The sequence below is a fragment of the Anastrepha obliqua genome, chromosome 5, assembly GCF_027943255.1.
Source record: "Anastrepha obliqua isolate idAnaObli1 chromosome 5, idAnaObli1_1.0, whole genome shotgun sequence".
NCBI classification, from domain to species: Eukaryota; Metazoa; Arthropoda; class Insecta; order Diptera; family Tephritidae; genus Anastrepha; species Anastrepha obliqua.
The window spans coordinates 17,774,812-17,797,832 of record NC_072896.1 but is presented as its reverse complement, the minus strand read 5'-3'; the positions used below and the strand labels follow the sequence as shown (position 1 = coordinate 17,797,832).

The 23,021-nt window shown below is 34.4% G+C and overlaps 3 protein-coding genes across 3 annotated transcripts; all 3 read left to right on the top strand.

Moving 5' to 3' along the window:
• Positions 1–1,837: 1,837 nt before the first annotated feature.
• LOC129247512 (uncharacterized) lies at positions 1,838–7,415 on the top strand. Its single transcript, XM_054886665.1, has 9 exons — positions 1,838–2,141; positions 2,211–3,281; positions 3,338–3,690; positions 3,745–3,981; positions 4,569–4,587; positions 5,208–5,504; positions 5,562–6,632; positions 6,692–7,044; positions 7,099–7,415. Exons 1-9 carry the CDS (start codon positions 1,914–1,916, stop codon positions 7,304–7,306), a joined length of 3,837 nt encoding a protein of 1,278 aa, XP_054742640.1. The 5' UTR covers positions 1,838–1,913; the 3' UTR covers positions 7,307–7,415.
• Positions 7,416–9,950: 2,535 nt separating this feature from the next.
• LOC129247511 (zinc finger protein 91-like) lies at positions 9,951–17,427 on the top strand. Its single transcript, XM_054886664.1, has 10 exons — positions 9,951–10,004; positions 10,074–10,495; positions 10,565–11,629; positions 11,690–12,042; positions 12,120–12,281; positions 14,773–14,833; positions 15,196–15,465; positions 15,523–16,584; positions 16,636–16,988; positions 17,050–17,427. The coding sequence occupies exons 2-10, from the start codon at positions 10,268–10,270 to the stop codon at positions 17,288–17,290; spliced, it is 3,795 nt and encodes a 1,264-aa protein (XP_054742639.1). The 5' UTR covers positions 9,951–10,004; positions 10,074–10,267; the 3' UTR covers positions 17,291–17,427.
• A 1,913-nt stretch (positions 17,428–19,340) lies between these two features.
• LOC129249252 (zinc finger protein weckle-like) lies at positions 19,341–21,789 on the top strand. The gene is made up of 4 exons (XM_054888945.1): positions 19,341–19,935; positions 20,012–20,992; positions 21,047–21,399; positions 21,461–21,789. Exons 1-4 carry the CDS (start codon positions 19,720–19,722, stop codon positions 21,636–21,638), a joined length of 1,728 nt encoding a protein of 575 aa, XP_054744920.1. The 5' UTR covers positions 19,341–19,719; the 3' UTR covers positions 21,639–21,789.
• Positions 21,790–23,021: the final 1,232 nt, after the last annotated feature.

The following is a 23,021-nucleotide window of genomic DNA, read 5'->3' as shown; positions in this document are numbered from 1 at the left end:
TAAAAGTGTATTATCTCATCAAAATACATGCAATCAAATTTCCTCGATGCAGAAAAAATTATGGCTAACAAATGCAAGCACGACGAATTAATCAGCAATAGTTTTATTTATATGCTTAATAAAAATGAGTTTCGATTCGAAGAAAACTCCCAGAAGCTTATTCCCACTTATCGAGTCGAGATATGTATTTACAATAAGATGTATCAAGTGGTACGCTCAACTTGTAAAAATATACTTACAACATGTCTTAATATTAGGAAAACCCCATTTTACAACACACAAAGTATACAGCATATTAAATTCAAATTGAAGACCAACCTACCCGTTCGAGCATTTAATTTCCGAAATAAATTTTCAAACCTTGTTAATCGGTTATATTTCAAGGCAAGATCATAGAAGTAGATAACTAAATGCGAAATTCCTCCCTAGATAATAAGCTGCTAAACTCTCTCTTTTAATGCTAAACTCTCTTTGTATTCTGCCTATCACTGGGCTGATGAACAGCTGATAGTCGAAATGGCGGGTTGCCAGAGTAAGTCACTAAAAACAATTAACGAAAGGTGTTCCCTTTTTGCGATAATGGAAAAATGTAGCTATTTATATGTTTATATTTATTTGTTTTAAACTATTTACAATTGAAATGTAATAATTTAATTAAGGGGAGTTTTTAAAGTTTCCAAAGTCTCTTATATCCTTTTCGGCTTCTACTTTTAGTTCGTCATTTCATTTTTAATTTTATTGAAAACGGGGTGTTGGTTTTTATATGTTAATTTGTATATATAAATATTTTATGGTTAACTAACTTGTTTGTTAACTACTTGTAAGTTATAAAAATTTAAAGGTTGTCTGCTATTTGACTGGCAGGTAAATGTTAAACAAAGCATTCATTATTATTCAGAAATAAACGGTTTGAATCTTTTAAGACACTGGCGAAGAACTTCGAGAGGCTTTGAAATAGGATGCTTTGGGAAAATTATAAAAACAAAGGCCTTTAATGTCTTTTAATTCGTTATAATTGAATTTATTTTAGAAAAAAATATTATAAAGATATAAACGGCGTCACTTTTGCATTAACGGACAAACGGAATGTTTTCGTGAATTATTTCTGACAACTTATTTCTGGCAGCTCGGCATTTGGTAAGATGGACAGTGTTGCTAACTCTCAAACGAGTTTCACGGCCAACTGTCACATATAAAGGGAGAGCTTCCCATTTATTGGGTATCATTTTATCTTCATGAGAACTATCAATATTGATAATTATGGTCCTTCCGCTTCCCGATAACTAGTAAACTAGCCCTGTCTAGTGCACCGTACGTCATAACTATGGTTTGTTAGCAGAAGGGCAAACTGTGTTAGTTAGGTAAGGTTTCAGTAAGTAAGGTTGGGCAAGTCATCATGAATTGTTTAATACTAAATAGAACAACATTTCCAAATTTTGAAAATTTACCTTGAAAAAAATAAATAAAACTGTTCGAAAAATTCAAGGAGCATTGGCGGCATCATCGGTCCTTATTTCTTTCGAGATGAGGAAAGAGCTGCCGTTACAATGAATGGCGATCGCTATCGAACCATGGCGACTGAATTTTTGCCATACAGCGCGATTAACTGATCGAATAGACCGAATATCATATTCAAAAAATAAATGCCATGTAATTATCTACCGGACTATAACAAAAAAAATTCAAAGCAACAAGATTTCTTTTTTTTATCATTTCAAGTTCTCAAGCTCTTAAGAAAACACTCGATAGTTAGCCATGCCAGATCGTATGATGTTATTTAACGTTTTTAACTATCGATGAAATTTCATCTCTGAAAATTAAAGTATCATCGCCATCCACTGATAGATTGAAGGAAATATGAACAACTCGCAATACGATTGTTAATTAGTAAATATAAAAAAGGAGAGCAAAATATGCAGACAGGAAACGCATCAGTCGGCGGAAAAGACTACAACTCCACTTCTACCTCCGCATCCGCTTCTGCAGATTGGCACTATTGGTGTCGACTTTGCGCAAAAATTGATACACACAGTGAAAATATTTTCTATGAACATCAACCACAAATAACTTACTCGGGGGGCAAAAGTGACGATAATAGATGTACAATGGCCGTAGCAATAGGAAAATATTTTTGCTTACAAGTATGAATAAACTTTAAATGAATCACTTTATCCTTTTACTTTTTCGTAATGATTGTGTATTTCCTTTAGATAAAACACGATGACGATTTGCCCAAATTATTATGCACAGAGTGCATTTCATTGGTAACAACCCTTCTAGATTTCAATGAACGTGTTGTTAAAGTGCAAGAAATGTATGCTGAACTGCAAAGTTCACAGATCGGTAATAATGTAGACTTCCAGTCTACTCGACTGAAATATGGAATTTTGAAGGAAGATCCAGCTCAATTATATAAGAACCGATATGGGGAAGATTGTTTTACTGAGAAGTTTGACCAAGCAAGTATAGCAGACATGCACAATTTTGAAATCAAATTAATAACGGAAATTCCAAGTGATGGTATCCAAGCCGATGAAGGTAGTCATGCCCTTGAATTTGAAGGCACGGAAGGTGACGATCCTTTTGCAGGCGGAGTTATCATTGAAACCCCTGAAACCCAGACTCTTCGTGCAATAAAAGAATGTGATGGAGAAAGTAATGATGGTAAATTATTTGATTTCATACCTTTGAATGCACAGAATAAGTTATTAAAAACCGAAATAAACACAAATGAAAAGGGAGGATCGTCAAAGAAAGATAAGAAATTGAAGTTAATTGATACTAATCGTAAACGATCTAACAAAAATAGTTTTGGCAAAAAGTTAGAAAAGTGTATTACTGATACCGAGGGAAAGTCAACTGATGACAAATACTTTTGTAGCACTTGCTCACTTCACTTCCAACGTCCTGGCAATTATCGTGTGCATATGAAGAAAAGTCATGGCATCGTATATGAATTAGATCCTTTCACATGTCCTCAATGTCATAAATCTTTCAAAACTGGATACAAACTAAATCGTCATATAAAAACGCATCAGCCGCTGTCGGAAAAGCGAATATTTCCATGCCCACAATGTGATCGGAAATTCCAAACAAAAGATTATGTAGCTAGACATATAAAGTTTGTTCATGAAGATATTCGTCCATTTATTTGTGAAGAATGTGGAGAAGGTACTCGAACCGAAACTACACTACGAGAACATATGCTTATACACACTGACCTGGCACCTTTTGAATGTGAAATATGTAAGAAAGGTTTTAAAAATGAGTCGCGTCTAAAAGTAAGTAGCAACTGTATATATAAGGGTAAAATCATTCATTTATAGATTGTTTATAGAATCATATGGAGATACACAGTTCGAGTAAGCACATCTGCAGAGAATGTGGTTTGCAGTTAAATTCACGTGTAACGTTTAATCGTCATATGCTTGTACATTCTGATATTATGCGTCATAAGTGTGATTATTGTGGACGAGCATTTAAACGAGCCAAAACGCTGAAGAATCATTTAATACTCCATAGTGGTCTAAAGCCCTATACATGTGACTTCTGTGACAGAACTTTTGCAACTGGGGCCAATTGCCGGACTCACAAAAGAAAATCACATCCGGAAGAATTAGCGGCATTAGAGGCTTCAGGAGAAAAAACTTACACGAAAAATATACCCAGATTGTCTGTATTAAAAACAGTGTAAGTAAAAAATATCTTAAAAATTAAATTCAATTAAATTTGAATTCCTTACAGAACGCAATCTGCTGAAAATCTAATTCCTGTTGTCTCCAAACAGAGCGGTAATTTTTCATTAGGTAGGAAATTGAAACTTTCGTCCGATTATTCTGTTGGTGCCAACCAGTCCAGTTCCTTGACAACGATAAATACGTCTGCGGAAACAATACTTTCAAGAAGTCAAACAACTTCTAAAGAGAACAGTTTAGACGCGGGCAACTTTTCGGAAAGGAGTAATATACAATCGTCGTTTTGGTAAAATAAAACAATGTGCTCTGGAAAGTTAATTCGTTTAAATAAATATAAGATTGTTTTCTAAAATGCATAGATAAATTGAAAATTGGTATGAACAAAGTATGCGCTAGTTTCATACCGACAACAATATTTTCGGGCAAAGTTCAGTGTTTTACAATTTTGTTTATGGCGGAGTAATAAGAAGCGTGGCAGCTTTTAGTTTCTATCTCATGAACGATTCCATTTTTCAATGATCCAGCCTTCCCCTTCTATGGCATAGGGTGTGGTGAGAGGTTACTAGAAATTTTTTTGGAAATCTGGGGTTTAAATTTCTGGCTATGCCACACCAACAAATATACTATCATCACACCATGACTCTTCATACACTGAAATGTTGGTTTTTGTCGGAATCGTTTCGATAACAGAGCCACAACTGAAGTGGGAATGATTGCTCATCAGACTAATTTCATTTATAGAACAATTTATTAAATAAGAACTAAGAAATGTTCTAAAAATGAAGATCGCGGTTTGTTGCTGATATTATATTAAAGTACAGCGACAAAAATCATACTACATTCCTATAAATTTACAAATTATGAATTAATCAGCGTGTGCAAAGCAATATATGTAATTAATTATTTATCTATTTACAAACCAATACATTTATCAAGCAATGGTAAAATGAAAGTGTATAAAATGTTAGAAGTAGTACTCAGATACCAGTATATTTATAGGTGCATTTTCATTACGTACCGTTTTGCTTAAATCAACTTTGAGCACATCAAAATGAAATTTACGTCTGGGAACATAAAAGTGTATTACCTCATCAAAATACATGCAATAAAATTTCCTCGATGCAGAAAAAATTATGGCTAACAAATGCAAGCACGACGAATTAATCAACAATAGTTTTATTTATATGCTTAATAAAAATGAGTTTCAATTCGAAGTAAACTCGCAGTCACATATAAAGGGAGAGTTTCCCATTTGTAGGGTGTCATTTTAGCTGCATGAGAACTATCAATATTGATAATTATGGTCCTTCCGCTTCCCGATAACTAATTAGTAAACTATATTTCTGTTTATTCTAACATTTAAAGTGTATATTTTATCATTTAAAGTTCTTAAGCTCTTAAGTAAACACTCGATAGTTAGCCATGCCAGATCGTATGATGTTATTTAACGTTTTTAACTATCGATGAAATTTCATCTCTGAAAATAAAAGTATCATCGCCATACACTGAAAGCTTGAAGAAAATATAAACAACTCGCAATACGATTCATTAATTAGTAAATATAAAAAAGGAGAGCGAAATATGCAGACAGGAAACGCATCAATCGGCGGAAAAGACTACAACTCCACTTCTACCTCCGCATCCGCATCCGCAGATTGGCACTATTGGTGTCGACTTTGCGCAAAGATTGATACACACAGTGAAAATATTTTCTATGAACATCAACCACAAATAACTTACTCGGGGGGCAAAAGTGACGATAATAGATGTACAATGGCCGTAGCAATAGGAAAATATTTTTGTGTGCAAGTATGAATAAACTTTAAATGAATCATTTCACTCGTTGTAATTACAAATTTTATTTAGATTAAACACGATGACGATCTGCCCAAATTGTTATGCACAGAGTGCATTTCATTGGTAACTACCCTTCTAGATTTTAATGAACGTGTTGTTAAAGTGCAAGAAATGTATGGTGAACTGCAAAGAGCTAAATTAATTAACGATACAGATTTTCAGTCTATTCGACTAAAATATGGAATTTTGAAGGAAGATCCAGCTCAATTATGCAAGCACCAACCTGAAGAAGATTGTTTTACTGAAAAGGTTGATGAAGCAAGTGTGGCAAACATGCACAATTTTGAAATCAAATTAATAACTGAAATTTCAACCGATTGTATGCAAACCAATGAAGTTAGTCATTCACTTGAATTTGAAGGCACGGAAGGTGAAGATCCTTTTGCCAGCGGAGTTATCGTTGAGACCTCTGAAACCCAGACTCTTCGTGCAATAAAAGAATGTGATGGAGAAAGTAATGATGGTAAATTATCTGATTTCATGCCTCTGAATGCACAGAATAAGTTATTAAAAACCGAAATAAATACAAATGAAAAGGGAGGATCGTCAAAGAAAGATAAGAAATTGAAGTTAATTGATACTAATCGTAAACGATCTAACAAAAGTAGTTTTGGTATAAAGTTAGAAAAGTTTATTACTGGCTCCGAGGGAAAGTCAACTGATGACAAATACTTTTGTAGCACCTGCTCACTTCATTTTCAACGTCCTGGCAATTTTCGTGTACATATGAAGAAAAGACATGGCATTGTATATGAATTAGATCCTTTGACATGTCCTCAATGTCAAAAATCTTTCAAAACAGAATTCAAACTAAACCATCATATAAAAACGCATCGGCCACTGTCGGATAAGCGAATATTTCCATGCCCACAATGTGACCGAAAATTTCAAACAAAAGATTCTGTAAGCACACATATAAAATTTGTTCATGAAGATATTCGTCCATTTATTTGTGAAGAATGTGGTAAAGGTACACGAACCGAAACAACACTACGAGAACATATGCTTATACACACTGACCTGGCACCTTTTGAATGTGAAATATGTAAGAAAGGTTTCAAAAATCAGGCGCGTTTAAAGGTAAAAAACAACTAGATAAATAAAGGGTAAAATTATATTCATTGATAGATTCTTTACAGAATCATATGCAGATACACAGTTCCAGTAAGCACATCTGCAGAGAATGTGGCTTGCAATTAAATACTCGTGAAACTCTAAATCGTCATATGCTCGTACATTCTGATATTATGCGTCATAAGTGTGATTATTGTGGGCGAGCTTTTAAACGAGCCAAAACGCTGAAGAATCATTTAATACTCCATAGTGGTCTAAAGCCCTATACATGTGACTTCTGTGACAGAACTTTTGCAACTGGGGCCAATTGCCGGACTCACAAAAGAAAATCACATCCGGAAGAATTAGCGGCATTAGAGGCTTCAGGAGAAAAAACTTACACGAAAAATATACCCAGATTGTCTGTATTAAAAACAGTGTAAGTAAAAAATATCTTAAAGATTAAATTCCATTAAATGTGAATTTCTTACAGAACGCAATCTGCTGAAAACCTAATTCCTGTTGTCTCCAAACAGAATGATGATCTTTTATTAGGAAGGAAATCGAAACTTCCGCCCGATTGTGCTATTGGTGCCAATCACTCCAGTTCCTTGACAACGATAAATTCATCGGCTGCTACAGTACTTTCAAGCACAGTACGCCAAGGCGAATTTATTACAGGCGATGGCCTTCGCATATAATTGAAAACATGCATACAGGTATTTCGTTTTTGCTTTTGAATTTTTATTACGTCAAAATCAGCTGTTTGTTTGAAGGCAATTTACTTGTGCAATAAAATGAGAAACTTAAATAAAGACTTTCAAGCTTCGCGTTTATATTGTCTAGTAATTTTAATTTTTTATTAATTTGTGGACCGGACTTTTAACCAAGTAAGTTACTTTTATTTTCAAGATGTCAGCGTTCATATCCAACCTCTGGCAAATAGTGTATTATTGTTTACGTTGGGTTGATGTGCAAATATATTTTTTAACCTACAGTATACTGACATACCTAATTTGGCGGGTATATTTTTAGTATATCCCCGCAAAAACGCGTACAGAATGCATCTGACAAAACAAAAACAAACACTGCTTCAATAGTAGCTAAGGGAATAGTAGCTGATCAACAGAAGCGATAGTAGTGGCGGTGGCTGGAGTAAACATGAATAACTTCGCAAGTAGTGATCTGGCCGATTTCAACTTCTTCACTACTACTCCAACTACAGAGAGCACTGGGCGTTTTTTTTTGTTTTTTTGCCATTACTCTGAGCTACTATCAGTAAGGAAACGTAGAGTGGCGGAGTATAACAATTGATCCCACGTTTTTTACTACTTACTCCACTACTCATCTGTTCAAGTTCAGAGTAGTAGCGAGAGCAAAGCAATATTTTCGTCGATTTTGCTGGCGGCCGCCGTAGCCGAATGCGTTGGTGCGTGATTACCATACGGAATTCACAGAGAGAACGTTGGTTCGAATCTCGGTGCAACACCAAAATTAAGAAAAACATTTTTCTGATGGCGGTCGCCCCTCGGCAGGCAATGGCAAACCTCTGAGTGTATTTCTGCCAAGAAAAAGCTCCTCATAAAAATATCTGCCGTTCGGAATCGGCTTAAAAACTGTAGGTCCCTCCATTTGTGGAACAAAATCAAGACGAACACCACAAATAGGAGGAGCAGCTCGGCCAAACACCCAAAAAGGGTGTACGCGCCAATTATATATATATATACATATATTGCTGCTACGAAGTAGTTAATGCAAACCCTGGCTTTCTATACGATTACTGAAGCGGTGAGCATATTGACTCGCACAGCTATTTTCTCTTACGAGCCAATTTGGCTGATTTGAATGCTAGATAAGGGATGGAATCAAGAGCCAAGATAAGGAAGACGAAGAGTGTGGTACTTTTTTTCTATCCGGTTTACTTTAAGGATGATAGATTACCAGGTTTGGCCAATAACTATGGTCAAAAATAAAATTATGCCAGCAACTTAGATTGCCGCATCACGAGGGATTCTACACGATCATTTCACATGTATTCACGCACTCGTCCAATCAGATAGCAACGGAGCAACATAAGCGAAGGCCGTGTTGATTTTTTTCATATATCACTAAAACATTCTTAGTTTTTTCGTAAACAAACCGATTCCCTTACCCAGCTAAGTTAGCGCATCGGCGGATTCTGTCAAATTAGCTAAGAGCCGGCTAACTGTCTGATATTGGCCACACCATTCAAAATCTTTTCAGCATAGGTTTATTTTACGCATTCATAATGAAAAAAAAAAAAATGATGGCATATGTATGTGTGGTTAAACAGGAGTTGATAAAGGCACAATTTGTACAGTATTTATACCTTGTGTCCACTAAATATATACATATATACTAAAACTTTAAGGACAAAATAAGCACGGATTGTTTTTAGCACGTTTCCTAGTTATTTGTATTTTATTTCTCATCGTCAGTAACCATACTATATAAATATATATTTGGCTTTATGTCAAACTGATCAGGTCAGCTGATTCTGTCAAATTCGCTGAGAGCCGTATAACGGTCTGTTATTGGGCATTCCTTCTCAATTATTTTCACCATGCGTTTAACACCAGAACAACACTTTCAAAATGTGGAAATTTAGTTTGAAAAAAATAAATCTGTTCGAAAAGTTCATTGAGCACTTGGTCCATTTTACATGCGGTTTACACGCTCGCGGCATCGTTGGTCCCTATTTCTTTCGAAACCAGGAAAGAGCTGCCGTACTCGTTCAGTTCGTTGAATACAAGCGAAGAAGAAGGTTCGTGCGGAGTAAAATAAAGTGAAAAAGGAAAAAATGGCAATTGAAAATAATGAAAATTATGTTAATTTTATTAACGAATATAAAAATTTGAGAGAGCTGTGGGATATAAGTAGTAAAAAATTTAAAAATAAAAATTTTTGAAAAAAAGCATACGAACAATTAAAAAATGAATACAATAAAATTGATAAAAATGCTACCGTCAATTATAATAAGAGAAGTAATTTTACGTATGTATTTCGTCGATCATTTAAAAAATTTAATTTTACGTATCTTCCGCTTGTACCGTTCCTGCACCACAGTTATACACAATACTGAGATTGAAGCAACAGTCGCAACGTGTTTCTTAAACAAAGGCAACACGTTGCTTCAGCGGTTGCCTCGTGTATATCTAGCTTAACGATGAATGGCGATCGCTATCGAACCATGCTGATATAATTTTTGTTTCCAAAAATTAAACAACTAAATATCGACTACGTTCGGTTCCAACAACACGGCGCAACTTGCCATACAGCGCGCTTAACAATCGATTTATTGGATTGATCGAATACACCATGAAACTCATAGCCGTGGCGAATATATGTCAGATGTCATAGTCAAAAAATAAATGCCATGTAATTATCTACCAGACTATAAAAAATAAAATTCATTGCAACAATATTTCTGTTTCTTATCACATAAAGTTCTCAAACTCTTACGAAAACACCCGATAGCCCATGCCAGATCGCATGCAGTTATTTAACGTTTTTAACTATCGATGAAATTTCATCTCTGAAAATAAAAGGAGTATCATCGCCACCCACTGAAAGATTGAGGGAAATATAAACAACTACCACTACGATTCATTAATTAATAAATATAGAAAGGAGAGCAAAATATGCAGACAGGAAACGCATCAGTCGGCGGAAAAGACTACAACTCCACTTCTACCTCCGCATCCGCATCCGCAGATTGGCACTATTGGTGTCGACTTTGCGCAAAGATTGATACACACAGTGAAAATATTTTCTATGAACATCAACCACAAATAACTTACTCGGGGGGCAAAAGTGACGATAATAGATGTACAATGGCCGTAGCAATAGGAAAATATTTTTGCGTACAAGTATGAATAAGCTTTAAATGAATCACTTTATCCTTTTACTTTTTCGTAATGATTGTATATTCCCTTTAGATAAAACACGATGACGATCTGCCCAAACTATTATGCACAGAGTGCATTTCATTGGTAACAACCCTTCTAGATTTCAATGAACGTGTTGTTAAAGTGCAAGAAATGTATGCTGAACTGCAAAGGGCTCAATTAATTAACGAAACAGATTTTCAGTCTATTCGACTAAAATATGGAATTTTGAAGGAAGATCCAGCTCAATTATGCAAGCTCCAACATGAAGAAGATTGTTTTACTGAAAAGATTGATGAAGCAAGTGTGGCAAACATGCACAATTTTGAAATCAAATTAATAACGGAAGTCTCAAGCGATGGTATCCAAACAGATGAAGTTAGTCATTCACTTGAATTTGAAGGCACGGAAGGTGAAGATCCATTTGCCAGCGGAGTTATCGTTGAGACCTCTGAAACCCAGACTCTTCGTGCAATAAAAGAATGTGATGGAGAAAGTAATGATGGTAAATTATCTGATTTCATACCTCTGAATGCAAAGAATAAGTTATTAAAATCCGAAATAAACACCAATGAAAAGGGAGGATCGTCAAAGAAAGATAAAAAAATGAAGTTAATGGATACTAATCTTAAACGATCTAACAAAAATAGTTTTGACAAAAAGTTAGAAAAGTTTATTACTAGCTCCGAGGTAAAGTCAACTGATGACAAATACTTTTGTAGCACCTGCTCCCTTCATTTCCAACGTCCTGGCAATTATCGTATACATATGAAGAAAAGACATGGAATGGCACTAGAACCTTTGACATGCTCTCAATGTCATAAATCTTTCAAGACAGTATTCGAATTGAATTTTCATATAAAAACACATCGCCCACTATCAGAGAAACGAATTCTTCCATGCCCACAATGTGACCGAAAATTTCAGACAAAAGGTTCTGTAGCCAGGCATATAAAGTTTGTTCATGAAGATATTCGTCCATTTATTTGTGAAGAATGTGGTGAAGGAACGAGAACCGAAACTACTCTGCGTGAACATATGCTTATACACACTGACCTGGCACCTTTTGAATGTGAAGTATGTAAGAAATGCTTCAAAAATCAGGCGCGTTTAAAGGTAAAAAAACAAATAGATAATTAACTGGTAAAATTATATTCATTGATAGATTATTTACAGAATCATATGCAGATACACAGTTCCAGTAAGCACATCTGCAGAGAATGTGGCTTGCAATTAAATACTCGTGAAACTCTAAATCGTCATATGCTCGTACATTCTGATATTATGCGTCATAAGTGTGATTATTGTGGGCGAGCATTTAAACGAGCCAAAACGCTAAAAAGCCATTTAATACTCCATAGTGGTCTAAAGCCCTATACATGTGACTTTTGTGACAGAACCTTTGCTAATGGGGCCAATTGTCGTACTCACAAAAGGAAATCACATCCGGAAGAATTAGCGGCATTAGAGGCTTCAGGAGAAAAAACATACACGAAAAATATACCCAGACTGGCCGCATTAAAAACAGTGTAAGTAAAAAATGGCTATAAAATAGTTAATTATTTTAAATGAAATAAGCTCCACTTATATTAAATTTGTTTTTTAGAACAAAGCCTATTTGTACTGTTGGCACAAAGGACTCCAATTCGGTGATAAAGATAGATGGATCTGCTGAAACAGGACTTTCTGAAAGTAAAACAATGTTTAATACTAATGATTCAGACGCAGGCAACTTTCCGAATGGAAGTAATAAACAATCATCATTTTGGTAAAGTAAAAAAATTAATTTGCTTTTGAAGGTTAATTAGTTTAAATAAATATAAAGAAGTTTACGAAATTGATAAAGGGGAAACTGATATCCACAAAATCTGCACAAGCACAGTATGGCCGGCAATATTTTCGGCTAATATTTATTTACCATTTGGTTTGTGGCGGAGGGGTTAGAAGCGTGGTAACTTCTACTCCACAACTAGGCAACTCAAACATTTCAATGACTTTTATTCTTTCCATTCTACGACGTCTATGTCCCACGGTAGGTAATGGCAAATCTCCGAGTGTGTTTATGCCATAAAAATGACTACTCATAAATGTACTAAAATTTACGAGATAGTGACATGACATTTTTTATTAAGAAATTGAAAGTAAGTAAATTAGCGAGTATAAAGTCGCAAAACTGCTTTTATTTAAACATTAGAACGAACTTCGGGCAATTACAGCTGAAACCAAACATTTTAAAGGGCTCAAGTAATAATCTCCCATATATACATGTCGTAATTATTTATTGCTCGTAGTTAAATAATTTGTTAGTTTTATTATTTATTTATTAAAATACTCAACATAAAAATATAAAAACTTTTGGTAGAGTTGCACCCCATTGGCCAAAAATTGCGAAAATATAATATACTAACGCATACAATATAAAAACACTACAATCAAACGGAACTTGATTGAAAAAAATATATGTACTATTATGTAGGTCTGTTACGTATAAAAAAAAAAAAAAAAAATGGCTTGGATGATTCACAAATTTCGTTATCTACTGAAGAAATCTGGGAAAAAATTATTGTCTACAGGATAAATTAAAACAAGCATTACTAATGATAAAAATATAGTTCAATAACTTTACAAAGAAGAAGTGTGTTAACAATTTCCACATATACAATATAAAAAATCTAAATTAGTTAAATGTATAAGATCGCAGTGACCGGTTTTAAAAACTTACAATTAGAGTGATTATGATTATTAGTAGAAGAACTCATGACGATTGTGATGTGAGGAAAATTCAAATTTAACGAAATTCTTAAGACAGAGCATTCCGTTACCGTTGGCTTTCCATTGCTACCACGATAAATTTAATTATATTGTCTAAGTGTGTGGACCGAATTCAAAAATTATAACACAAATGTAGTCACTATATCAGCATTTTGATTCATAGTACTTTTTATAAATTACCATTAAGAATTAATAGCAATATTTAACGTTAAAAATGCTTCTTTTTTACATAAGCCTGAAAAAATGCCCCATAACACACACTTATTTTACTTAAATACAAACACAGAAAAGTAACAATATTCACTTATTAACACTCTTTATTAATCCACGATTTGCTATTTTTACTCAATAATACTACGAATTTGATTAAAAATCTATTATTAAAAATATCCTTCTAAACGTTTGTAATACCGTGCGAAATAAATGTGCGGGAAGAACTGTCAAAGGAACGCTAGTGAGAAAAAAAATAAAGGAGAACCGAAAAAACCCAGTCAACCAACAATGAACTTCGATAGAACTTTGTAGTTTTTAAAAGAGTTAAATTAAACTTTGGCCTTCGATAAATCATTATTTTCAAAAATAGTGAAAAATTTTAATAAAAAAAAACCTGACAAAATAATATTTTCATAAAAATTGAAAATTTGAAATAAAAATTCGTACGATGAATCGATAAATCATTATTTTCAAAAGTAGTGAAATTTTGGACTAAAAAAATTAAATGTTTTCATAAAAAGTGAAAATTTGGAAGAAAAAATGTTATAAAAATAATAAATTTTTCGCCACTGTCACTATATATTTTATAATACGTTCACATATAAGTAGATGATCTACTTTTTCGCGCTTAACTCAAAATCCGTAATTAAAAAGCGAGATGTCCCATACCAAATTTCTCTGCCAAAATCTGAGATTATAAAATTATCCTAGATAATAACGACACTTTTTGACATAGGGTTGGTTTTCTATGTTATCGATAATTATTATTACGAATGTAAGGAGAAACATCAAACTAAATATCATAAAAACTAAATGAATTGGATTAGGGATTCATTTTACAGAAAAAAGCGTGTGTCCATAAACTTTTTGTCCTCTTATTACTTATTGTAAAATGTAAAATAGAATTTTTAATGCGTATTGCTGCCATACTTTTTTGCAACCTCAGTAGACGTCGCATGCCGATTTCCTCTAAATGTTATTACCAGCCAATTTCGCAATTAAATTAGCTATTCTTTCTCCTTGTATTTTCTTCATATCGTTAATAATTATTAAAGGAACCAAAAACACCAAATATTCCACCAAAATAATTTTTATGAAGAAAAACCTCTAAAGTAGTATTGGCTGCTGATTGTCAATTTTGCAGGTAATCTGCCAAATGTGAACGGGTAGATTAATTTTGTGGATTTATAGGTGATTAATGCGTATGTGAACGTATTATTACGATACTACAACATTTTTATAAATAGTATGAATTATAAAACCTAACACGCCAGTAAACGAAGGCGCAGGCAAAGTTCCATCTCGATTGTCCCCACGGTGTATAGAATACTAAAGGTAATGCTTGCCGAAAGTTTTGTACATTAGAATATAGCGATAAACGAAAATAGAAAAGAAAAATAAAAAAATTAGCACGAACTGCGTTGAACAGCCGACATACAGTTGAAGTTGAAATCTCACAACGATGATACGAATGGAACGGCTTTTCGTCATTTCATTTTGTGCTGGCATCCTAACGTGGAACGAAAGAATAAACAAATCAGCTGATCTATTGATATCACATGTACCATGTAATAGATTGTCCTTGCCTGATCGCATAACGCTATTGACGTTCTTAACTATCGATAAAATCTCACCTCTGAAAACAAAAGGGTCTCATCGCCAACTATTCAAGGGGGAAAAATTATAAACAATTATAGCTGCGATTCAAAACTACTCATTATTCATTAATGAATATAGAAGAAGGGCAAGCCATGCAAACAACAACGACATCAGTCGGCGAAAAAAGCTTGAACACCACCTCAGCATTCACAGATTGGCACTATTGGTGTCGACTTTGCGCAAAAATTGATACACACAGTGAAAATATTTTCTATGAACATCAACCACAAATAACTTACTCGGGGGGCAAAAGTGACGATAATAGATGTACAATGGCCGTAGCAATTGGAAAGTATTTTTGCGTGCAAGTATGAATAAACTTTAAATGAATCATTTCACTTGTTATAATTATACATTTTATTTAGATTAAACACGATGATGATCTGCCCAAATTATTATGCACAGAGTGCATTTCATTGGTGACAACCCTTCTAGATTTTAATCAACGTGTTGATAAAGTGCAAGAAATGTATGCTGCACTGCAAAGTGCTCAATTCAGTAACGATACAGATTTCCAGTCTATTCGACTAAAATATGGAATTTTGAAGGAAGATCCAGCTCAATTATACAAGCACCAACATCAAGAAGATTATTTTACTGAGACGATTGATCAAACAAATATGGCTAACATGCACAATTTTGAAGTTAAACTAATAAAAGAAATCTCGAAGGATGACATCCAAGACGATGAAGTTGACTATGCACAAGAACCTGAGGGAGCTGGAAATGATCCTTTTATCAGAAAAATTGGCGTAGAGACCGCTGAGGGCCAGCCATTTTGTGCAATAAAAGAATGTGATGAAGAAAGTAGTGACGGTAAACTTTCTAATTTCATAAATTCTAAAGAAAAACATAAGTTATTCAAAACCAAAATATTCATAAATGAAAAGGGAGAATCATCAAAGGAAGATAATAACTTAAAACTAATGGATGATAACCGTAAACGATCTGGCAAAAGTAGTCATAAGCAAAAGATCAAAAAGTGCGTTCCTGATGCCGAGGTAGGGTCAATTGATGACAAATACTTTTGTAGCGACTGCTCACTTCATTTTCAACGTCGTGGCAATTTTCGTGTACATATGAAGAAAAGACATGGAATGGCACTAGAACCTCTGGCATGCTCACAATGTCCTAGAACCTTTAAGACTATATTTGATCTGAATTTGCATATAAAAACACATCGACCACTCTCTGAGAAGCGAATATTTCCATGTCCACAATGTGATCGAAAATTTCAGACAAAAGGTTATGTAGCGAAACATGTAAAGTTTGTTCATGAAGATATTCGTCCATTTATTTGTGAGGAATGTGGTGAAGGAACACGAACGGAAGCTACACTACGAGTACACATGCTTACACATACAGACCTGGCACCATTTGAATGCGAAATATGTAAGAAAGGTTTTAAAAATCGTACGCGCCTTAAGGTAATTGGAAATTCATATTGTGTAAAGAAAAATAATTATGAATTTTTGTAGAAACATATGGACACGCACAGTTCTAAAAAGCACATCTGCAGTGAGTGTGGTTTAAAACTGAATTCTCGTGTGACTTTAAACTTACATATGCTCGTACATTCTGATGTTATGCGCCACAAATGTGACTACTGTGGGCGGGCTTTCAAACGTGCCAAAACGCTGAAAAATCATTTAATACTCCATAGTGGACTAAAACCTTATTCATGCGATTTCTGCGATAAAACTTTTGCCAATGGGGCTAATTGTCGTACGCACAAAAAAAAAACTCATCCGGAGGAATTAGCAGCGTTAGAGGCTTCAGGCGAAAAAACACATACGAAAAATATACCAAAATTGGCTGTACTGAAAACTGTGTAAGTAAAAAATAATTAATTATTAAAAAGCTTTATTTAAATTATTTTGGTGTTCCCTTAGAACAAAATCAACCGAAAATCTTATCCCAGTTGTCTCCAAACAGAGTGGCAATTTTTCTTTAGGTAGAAAGCCGAAACCTCCACTGGATTATACAGTTGACAGAAAACAGTCCAATTCGTTGACAGGAGTAGATGCGTCTGCTGAAACAGTGTTATCGGGGAGCCAAACATTTTTTAAAGAAAACAGTTTAGACATGACTAGTCTTACGGAGAGGAATAACATACCATCGTCGTTTTGGTAAAGATAAAAATTATATTATTTTAAATTTTTTAAACAAATAAATGTGCTTACATTAAAATCTATTCGACTAGGTACTTGTCTTGATATCTCCTTCTAATTTCAATAAATGAAATGTATGCAAATGATTACAGGTTATATTGCAAATTAGAAGGAGATATCTAGACAAGTACCAAGTCGAATAGATTTTAATGTAAGCACATTTATTTGTATAAAAAATTTAAAATAATATAATTTTTATCTTTACCAAAACGACGATGGTATGTTATTCATACCTGTAATCATTTGCATAAAACCTTCAAAGGAGCGTCCAAAACGGCTAATATTTTACACTTTGTATATAGCGACCGCTGTAGCCGAATGGGTGGGTGCGAGACTACCATTTGGCAGTGCCTGTGTTCTAAAAAAACATACACACAGCTGAGACCATCTGATTCCAAAACTATATTTCATGTAACATGGCTGTATAAAAAATTATTAAATATCATAAGAAATCGCATCAAAAACACTAAAATATGTACAAATTTAGATATTCCTAAATCAAAAAGCATAATTAAAGCTTGGAAATATTTGTTTTTGTAAAATTGTTTATTTTTTTACGTTTAGCTCAAATCTCCCAAGCAAGAATGTCCCCAATTGATTTTCATGGTACATTCACAATAGTCTATTTCTGTGTAATAAGCCTGTCTCAATGGGACTCTTGCGACTGTTGTTGCAACGAATATAACTGATACCAAATAGAGTATATGTATTTGAGTCGAAGGCGGTGCGTCCGTTCTGTATGCCATGCCCGAATGCACAAAAACTGCCAACTTTCTACTTTTGACGTACGGCAAGTGCGCTGAACATGAGAACTGTTTAAAGAACAAAAGTTTTGCACCGCGGATATTTTTATTGAATTATACAAAATTGTATACAGAAAATAAATGTAATTTAAATTAAATTCAATTCAAGTGCATCCTTATTTTTTCGATAAAGGCTTGAAAGAGTAGAGAAAAGGCTTAGCTTAACCAAGATGTCCTGAAAAATGAATGTGCGTCTTGATTTCAAAGTTATGGCAGGTTATGGTAGCATTCACCGTCTACGACTTCTCTTACTGCTACAGCAACAATTACCATACATATTATAAAAACTCTATTTCGCTTTAATAAACATTATTTTTGTAATAACAGGTGGCGCAAAATTAATCAATTATGGAAAGATTTATAATATTTGCAAATATCGTCCTATGGCAATCATATTTGACACTTGTGAGCTAGACAGCTGCAGCATACAAGCAATGGAGCACGTTCGTAAAAAGTTAAATGGTTAATTTTGCGCCACCCTTTATATTGTTACCAACTTGTTACCTTTTCATCAGGATAAAATGTCTCACAATAAATCCTCTGACTTCGATTACTGGATTGTTAAATGAAAGTCACAAATTAGTGGCAACACAGCTTGTTTGCTTCTAGATATGGCAATTCGTGTCTTTTGACAAGTTCTGTACAGCCAAGGCGAATTCATGTTTTTGTTTTAGTATCCCATTGGTTTGCGTCAAGAATGATAGTGAAGAAAATTGCGCCTTCGGAACTCGCCGTTACGCAAAAGTCCAAACAAACAAAGGGAAGGGGAATTACTTGTCTGTGAATAAGAAGAGTAGGCGAAGACAGTGGAAAAAACCGAACACAAGAAATTATACGCACACACACACTTTCTTGCCGCGGCATCTTCACAAAACAAAAGGCAAACAAACTTGAAGTTTAAAGGTTTTATATTAATTTGTGCTTTCACAATTAAACTAACGGTACATTAGTTTGGTTAGTTTAAATCTCACAAATAACAATACTACCAAGTGATTCACTGAATTTTCAAAAACATGCAATTTATATTCCTTTTGTCTCTTTTGTATTGGAATTTGAGCTGACGTCCAACTTGTCGAAATCGCGAAAAACAACGTAACTGTTTTGGCAACGCACCACCTATGCTACTCAATTCGCTTAGGTCTTTACTTTATTTATCGCGATTTGGCAAGTCTGACGTCAGTTCCCTTTCGAATACAAAAGAAATGAACAAAACAAACAAAAGGATGAGAATTTGCTTATTTGTAAAAGTTCAGTGTGATTTGTGAGATTTAAAGTAAACAATCTAATAAAAACAAAAAGCGCGTGTAAAATTGTAAAAGCTTAAATGAATATTAAGCCATTAAATATTGTGTGGCCGTGTGTATAATTAGTAGTTTCTATTGCTTTCGCATACTCTTTTGGTTTCAACCATAGTTATTGGCCAAACCTTGGAAATCTATCATCCTTGGGCAAATTCTTCCTCTGAAACTAAGAGTCTTATCGCCTTGCCAAAAGTTCATTTGAATGAATAGACGGAAATACCAACAATGATCAACACGATTCTCTAACGATTTCTAATAAATATTCATATAAAACAAAAAAAAAAAACATGCAAACACTAAACGATCCAGCCGGTTATGGAGGCTGCAAATCCTCTTCCACATCCAAAGATTGGCACTATTGGTGTCGACTTTGCGCGAAAATTGATATACATAGTAAAAATATATTCTATGAACATCAACGACTAATAACTTCCGCTGGTGGAAATAGTGACGATAAAAGGAGTACATTGGCCGTTGCAATTGGAAAATATTTTTACGTACAAGTATGATTAAATTTTAAATGTGCATATGTATGCATATATCCTTTTATTTTTTTTTACGGATTGTATTTACATTCAGGTTAAACACGATGATGATCTGCCTCAATTGTTATGCACGGAGTGCACTTCATTGGTGTCAAATATTGCGAATTTCAATGAACGTGTTGCTAAAGTGCAAGAAATGTATACTGCCCTGCAAAGTGGTCACTACAGTAAGGATACAGATTTTCAGTCTATTCGGCTGAAATATGGAATTTTGAAGGAAGATCCAACTCAGTTATATACGCACCAATATGAAGAAGACTGTTTCACTGAGAATACTGATGAAGCTGTTATGGAAAATTTAAATAAATTTGAGATCATATTGAAAAGAGAAAATCCACGAGATGGTATTCAATCCGATGAAGATGAGAGAGATGATAGTGAAGATCCTTTTGCCAGCGATTTTGGTGTTGAGACCGCTGAGGACAAGCCATTTTGTGCAATAAAAGAGTGTGATGGAGAAAGTAATGATAATAAATGTCCTCCTGCTATGCCTTCGAAAGAACAACAAAGAAAAACCAGAATAAACATAAGTACAAAAGAAGGTTTAAAAGGGCAAGATAAGTCCGGAAAGTGTCTTATCCGCGCTGAGAAAGAGCCAAATGATGACAAATACTATTGTAGCGACTGCTCACTTCATTTTCAACGTCCTGGCAATTATCGTATACATATGAAGAAAAGACATGGAATGGCATTAGAACCGTTGACATGTTCCCAATGCTCCAAATCCTTCAAGACTATATTTGATCTGAATTTTCATATAAAAACACATCGACCACTTTTTGAGAAACGAATATTTCCATGTCCACAATGTGACCGAAAATTTTCGAAAAAAGGATATGTTGCCAGCCATATAAAGTTTGTTCATGAAGATATTCGTCCATTTATTTGTGAGGAATGTGGTGAAGGAACACGAACGGAAGCTACACTACGAGAACACATGCTTACACATACAGACTTTGCACCTTTTGAATGCGAAATATGTAAGAAAGGTTTTAAAAATCGTGCGCGCCTAAAGGTAATTGGAAATTCATATTGGGTAAAGAAAATTATAATTAAGGGTTTTTTGTAGAAACATATGGATACGCACAGTTCTAATAAGCACATCTGCAACGAGTGTGGCTTAAAACTAAATTCTCGTGTGACTTTAAACTTACATATGCTTGTACATTCTGATGTTATGCGCCACAAATGTGACTACTGTGGGCGGGCTTTCAAACGTGCCAAAACGCTGAAAAACCATTTAATACTCCACAGTGGTCTAAAACCTTATTCATGTGACTTCTGTGATAAAACCTTTGCCAATGGGGCTAATTGTCGTACGCACAAAAGAAAAACTCATCCGGAGGAATTAGCAGCGTTAGAGGCTTCAGGCGAAAAAACATATACGAAAAATATACAAAAATTGGCTGTACTGAAAACTGTGTAAGTAAAAGATAATTAATTATTAAAAACTTTTAAGTAAATTATTTTGGTGTTTCCTTAGAACAAAATCAACCGAAAATCTTATCCCAGTCGTCTCCAAACAGAGTGGCAATTTTTCGTTAGGTAGAAAGCTGAAACCTCCACTAGATTCTACTGTTGACACAAACCACTCCAATTCGTTGACAGGGGTAGATGCGTCTGCTGAAACAGTGTTATCGGGCAGCCAAACAATTTTTTAAAAAAGACAGTTCAGGCACTGGTAGTCTTACGGAGAGAAACAACATACAGTCGTCGTTTTGGTAAGAATAAAAATGAGTTGAATTTGTTCAACAAATCAAACAAAGTGCATGCACTAAAAACAATATATTCAAAAACTATTGCTACCTGGTACATGTTGTAATATTTACTTTTAAGTTGCAATATAAACTTTATTCTTTTGCATCAAACTTGCAAAATAGTGGTCAAAGCCGCTTATATTTTATACCGATCAGTCGTGATGACCATCTGCCAAAATACTCGTGTTATAGTCCGTTTGTAAAATTTGTGTACGGATAAGAAAACGAAATGAGGAGTTCTGTAGAATCTTTGCGGCAACCTGTAAAGAATACGCACTGTTTCGCTGAAAAAAAAGTGGTTAATAGGACTTCTGGTGCTGATTTTTAATGGTGCTAAAATTTGTGTACTATTATCGCGCATATTAATAACGCAATATTTAGATTCGTTTTAAATCTCATTTTAATAAAACAGTTAATTTTCCAAAAATAGCATATAACACTGTATAGCGTAGCCAGAGTTGATTCAAAGGTTTTTTTTCAAGTGTAGCTGAAAGCAAACACGCGGTATTTCGAAAGAAAGGTAAGCAAATATACATTTTAATGAAATTATTATTATTTATAGGAGATATATACAATATAACCCTAACTTAATTAGCACACTGGCTACTAGGGTTAATGAAATTATATTTTAATGGGAAACATTTTCGAAAAACGACGTTTACTTTTGGTTTTTTTTTTTTCAGATAAATTTTATTTTCTCAAAACATTGAAAGAATTTACATCAAATGAGGGGTATTTGGTCCTAAAGAGGGTTGAATAATTTTTGAGATGTAATTGTTTTTAAAAATGCAAAACAGACAATTGACATGCGATATATTTCCCATTTTTAGCTTCCGCATGAAATTCTCCATCGTTTTAGTGATACCCAGATAAGCTCCACTTGGCCCATTGCGGAATTCCTTTAACACGAATGTGACTCTGCATTTCCTATACACTTTGCAGAACTTGTGTGATTTGTGACTTAATCTACACAAAACCGGGTGCTACACACTATCTTTCCTTTTAACCAGCATTATCGATGTGCTCCTTGTTTCACGACAGTCGGAACGACCTGGATTTATATCCGTCCAAGGACTGTCAATTCAGCAGCATACCCCATATGTGTGGGGGGACTGTTTACGCTGCTACAACAACAACAAGATGTGCTCTATGGGTTTATTGGTAGGTCAATTACTCTACTTTGCTGCATATCTTTGATTATCCAATTTGCTCTCCATCGCACTTTGCTAGTGCAACTCAGCGCGGTGTCTTGTGTCTATTCGATCTTTCACATTGACAGCTCTACCA

Excerpts from the sequence above, each read along its gene's own strand:
- LOC129247512 (XM_054886665.1), top strand. The coding sequence starts at position 1,914 with ATGCAGACAGGAAACGCATCAGTCGGCGGAAAAGACTACAACTCCACT. Across the intron at positions 3,282-3,337 it reads AAAATGAGTCGCGTCTAAAA|AATCATATGGAGATACACAG; the intron begins GTAAGTAGCAAC and ends GATTGTTTATAG. Across the intron at positions 7,045-7,098 it reads TTGTCTGTATTAAAAACAGT|AACGCAATCTGCTGAAAACC; the intron begins GTAAGTAAAAAA and ends AATTTCTTACAG.
- LOC129247511 (XM_054886664.1), top strand. The coding sequence starts at position 10,268 with ATGCAGACAGGAAACGCATCAGTCGGCGGAAAAGACTACAACTCCACT. Across the intron at positions 12,282-14,772 it reads AATAAACAATCATCATTTTG|TAAACGAAGGCGCAGGCAAA; the intron begins GTAAAGTAAAAA and ends CTAACACGCCAG. Across the intron at positions 14,834-15,195 it reads CGGTGTATAGAATACTAAAG|CTGCGATTCAAAACTACTCA; the intron begins GTAATGCTTGCC and ends AAACAATTATAG.
- LOC129249252 (XM_054888945.1), top strand. The coding sequence starts at position 19,720 with ATGCAAACACTAAACGATCCAGCCGGTTATGGAGGCTGCAAATCCTCT. Across the intron at positions 20,993-21,046 it reads AAAATCGTGCGCGCCTAAAG|AAACATATGGATACGCACAG; the intron begins GTAATTGGAAAT and ends GGTTTTTTGTAG. Across the intron at positions 21,400-21,460 it reads TTGGCTGTACTGAAAACTGT|AACAAAATCAACCGAAAATC; the intron begins GTAAGTAAAAGA and ends GTGTTTCCTTAG.